Source organism: Habropoda laboriosa, unplaced genomic scaffold, assembly GCF_001263275.1.
Source record: "Habropoda laboriosa isolate 0110345459 unplaced genomic scaffold, ASM126327v1 scaffold291, whole genome shotgun sequence".
Classification (NCBI taxonomy): domain Eukaryota; kingdom Metazoa; phylum Arthropoda; class Insecta; order Hymenoptera; family Apidae; genus Habropoda; species Habropoda laboriosa.
In genome coordinates, this window is record NW_017100515.1 from 514,589 (window position 1) to 518,830 (window position 4,242).

General features: G+C 30.8%; 1 protein-coding gene across 1 annotated transcript in view; it reads left to right on the forward strand.

Annotated features, from left to right (window-relative positions):
* Nucleotides 1–2,062, forward strand: part of LOC108576489 (wee1-like protein kinase) — a 3,311-nt gene extending 1,249 nt beyond the window's left edge. The window contains exons 2-4 of the mRNA XM_017939498.1: nucleotides 166–484; nucleotides 595–1,477; nucleotides 1,564–2,062. Coding sequence (XP_017794987.1) covers nucleotides 166–484; nucleotides 595–1,477; nucleotides 1,564–1,878 — 1,517 coding nt within the window. The 3' untranslated portion in view covers nucleotides 1,879–2,062. The remainder of the gene's footprint in view (nucleotides 1–165; nucleotides 485–594; nucleotides 1,478–1,563) is intronic.
* Nucleotides 2,063–4,242: the final 2,180 nt, after the last annotated feature.

Consider the following 4,242-nt stretch of genomic DNA (forward strand, 5'->3'; position numbering starts at 1 on the left):
TTTTATATTTAATAAAATTGTGTTTTTAATTTTTATTATAAAAAAATGTGTGCACTCTAAAGCAGTAAACTTAACACTATATGAAACTTTCTGTGTATGTTGTTATAAACAAGAAGAGGAAACTTCATGAAATATAATAGATGTTTCTGATTATATTGTTTGCAGGTACGTCAAGAATTAGGATTCCTCCCCGTGAAAACATATGTTCCCAAAAAATATCAATGGCATGTAGTCCACCTTACAAACGTGTTAGGGCTTTGCGTCTTTTTGATTCACCAGCCACCCCAAAAACTTTGATGGAAAAGAGTGCAATGCATACTCCATTCCCTTCCAAGTGTACTAGACTATTTTCATTAGATAAACCTAGACCTTGTAATTACCAAAATAAATCTGACAAACCTGCTGCCAATGTAAACCCTTTCACACCAAATGGAATGTTAATAACTGCAAGGAAACGTACTAGATCTAAACGTAGTCTCAATGGGTAAGTTTAAGTGTAAAAAATAATAATACAACAGTTAATTAAAAAATGAAAAGCTAATACTCTTTTGATGTAGTGTTAATGTAGCATATTTCTTTTTTTCCAAATATTAGTTCTCCTGACATTCAAATTCCGAAATTCGATCTTGCCGATTCCGAAGATTCGGATAATGAAATAGAACAAGCAACAAAACGCGTGGCATTGCAAGATTCGAATATACCTAGATATCATCAAGAGTTCCATGAACTTGGTTTAATTGGGACAGGTGAATTTGGTTCAGTTTATAAGTGCATTAACAGATTAGATGGATGCACTTATGCTATTAAGAAAAGTATTAAACCTGTGGCTGGAAGTATTAATGAAAAGAATGCCTTAAATGAAGTATATGCACATGCTGTACTTGGTAAACATCAGCATGTTGTGAGATATTATTCCGCATGGGCTGAAGATAATCACATGATTATTCAGAATGAATATTGTAATGGAGGTAGTCTAGCAGATGCAATTGTCAACTTAGAGAAAGAGAAAAAGCATTTTACCGAAGCGGAAATGCGACAATTGTTATTGCATGTTGCTGAGGGTTTAAGATACATTCACAGTATGCAATTAGTACATATGGATATAAAACCTGGAAATATTTTTATTTCCAAAGAAAAAAGGTTACTCGCAGTCAATTATGATTCAGCTGATGATGGTTTTGATGAAGAGGAAACTATAGAAGAAGAAATTACATACAAAATAGGAGATTTGGGACACGTTACGTGTGTCAATAACCCGCAAGTTGAAGAAGGAGATTGTAGATATCTGCCAACAGAGATTTTACGCGAAGATTTTAGTCATTTACCAAAAGCTGATATTTTCGCGTTGGGGTTAACCGTTTACGAAGCAGGTGGTGGCGGTCCATTACCTAAAAATGGACCTGAATGGCATGATATTAGAAACGGGAATTTAAAAGAATTGCCACAGTATAGTCGTGATCTTAATGAATTACTGAAAGTAAGTTTTTTCTTGGAAAAATATATTTTTCATACAAATATGAATACAACAAAACAATTTAATAAATTTCTTTTTTTTTTTTGCAGTTAATGATCCATCCAAATCCCGAAATGAGACCTTCGCCAGTATGCCTTATACAGCATAGAGTATTGTGCCCATTTGGAAATAAAACGAAAGCTCAACTTCGGCGGGAACTGAACGCGGAAAAGTTAAAAAATGAAATTTTATCGAAACAGTTACAAGAAGCGGCTAAATGTCTAAAAACAATTGCCCCAAATGTGGCGGCTATTAATAATACAATGAATGCTGGAGGCTATAAATTAAGACCTACACCAACTAGAACTTCGTCTCGAGTAGTGGGTAAAAAAGTCAACAGAAGTAATAGCACTACAAACTTTTGAATGTTCTGTGTTATATTTGTGTCAGACTAAAGGAAAGGGGCGGTAAAGGTGCTTAAGGAAAAAAGAATTTGTTTAAGTGCCTTGACATTGTGATATGAATTAACTCTAGTTTATAGGTAAAACTATGATCAATATTTGATAGTATGAAAATACAATACTACACAGAGTGAAATTGTACGATAGCCACGGGTATACTCTTGCAGCGATGAAGGTATTATATTAATAAAGTAAGCTATAAATGACTACAAATGAAAATTATAAACAGGTAATTTCCCAACTATTCATATTTAACATGTCATCACTAGTTAAACTTTTAGATGGGTAATATAGTAATATGATACTACTCATTTGTATATTACGTTTGGTTTTTATGTAAGATAAAAAGTAGATACATAAGGTTTGGAAGAAATCCAATTATTATTGCCAGTGTTTATCTTAGAAGGTGTATAAAATTTAACAAGATCTATTTCTTTACACAGAATAATCTTATTGAATATTTCCTCACGTGCCTTTAATGTTCTTGTTACAAATTTTTACTTAACTACTTTGTATAATTCCAATATACATTCATTTTACAATATTACTATTTTTTTAGTCTAATCAAGCAGTATTACAAAAAGAGAAAATATTGAAAAAGAGGAATGAAAGTGTTTTTAATATCAGTTACTAGTTAATGTTTTGACATATCATTGTGTGATATTTCCGTTTTCCCGTTTTTGTTCGAGAATTACTTCAGTAAATAATTGGGGAATACTAACAAAAGACTGTGACAAATTGTTTGTTACAAATACATTCTATTTTTATATTTAGATATATTCATATAATAACGGTTCGGTGTTGTGTATTGTCTAGTGTTTAATTATTAATACTAATCTCTGTATTATCCATTGTTTGTTACTATCAAATTCCCGTGGAAATGTTCAATAGTTATATTTTTCCTCATTTTTCCTCGTTGTAATTTTCATACTCAGACGAAAGACTGCTTCTTTAAACATATATTGAATCATTTTTATATCTTTTCACAATGTAAACTCAATATCTTCTAGAGATGTGTGTACACATCTTTTAAATCAATAATAAAAAATCGATATTATATATTTCTTATATACGTTATATGCTCTTGATAACACATCGAGATAAACTCCTTTTTTTTCTTTTTTTTTTCTTTTTTTTTTAGAACTGATGACTGACTGTAGAACTTCATCTAAGCATAATTCCTAGCCCTAGAACTTACAATTTCACTCTGTGTATTCTTTATATAAGAGAATATCAACTCTTAAAATCACAACTGATTAAAGAGTGAATCTTTGAACGTAAATGTTTTAAGTTTAAATTATTTTTATAATATTTTTTTATAGTCCTATCGTCTTTGGCATGCTCTGGAATTCGTATTATACAATTTTCCCTTGTGTTTTTACTATATATATATATATATTGGATAAATACTGATGTATAATAATCCGCGTTTCTAGCGTAGGTGGTACTACCGATTAGGTGTTTCTTATTTTATTTACTAATACAAAAATTTACAAAAAATGTATTCAGTTCATTACAAACATATATCTAATTTAAAGTACTACAAATTTTTCGTGTTGGACATATGGTCAAAGAACTTTTCTACTTCATATCTTTTTCCTTAATCATATGCTGTTTTTTGATCAGGCATGACAAAAATTAATGTTTATCACGATATAATGAATCCAGAACCCTATATCACATGAATGCATTCTATAAATATCCCTGTTCCTCAAAGTAACATCAATTAGATGTCTTATGTACAATTACTTGGCTTCTAGCTAATAAACAAATCAAAGCCATTGTACCTTGGTTTAATATTCTTGTGTCACTGAGCATGCTAATATGTGATTTTTTTATATATGCGTTGCTGAAACATTTCAATGTTTGCATTTAAAAAAAAAAAGAAGTATAGCATGTGTAATACTTTGCATTACTGTTTACAAAAATTGAAAGATCTGGACTGTAGTTTTTAGTATCATGAGTTTTTTTGTTGTAGTTTGCCCTACAAACTTCTTGTGTCTTTTATTTGCCATATATAAATTTGGTCTTTATACAAGGTCCATTAAAAATTTTCTGTTGTGTTGCCGAAATGTTGAAAGGTAATGCGATCAAATATTAATTCTTCTGAGTGTGTAACCTCGTTTACAAACCAATGTTATGTATTTAGTCATAGGCCGCGCTATGTATAAAAGTTACGAAGTTTTGTAAGAAAAATGTGAATAATTGATAAGGGAACTATTTAAGTTCCAAACTGTGTGCCAGAAAGGGTGGACCCCGATTGATGGCAGTAAGGTATTGTGGTAATGTGCCACGTTTACATGCACTGTGAACTGTTGTTTCATTAAT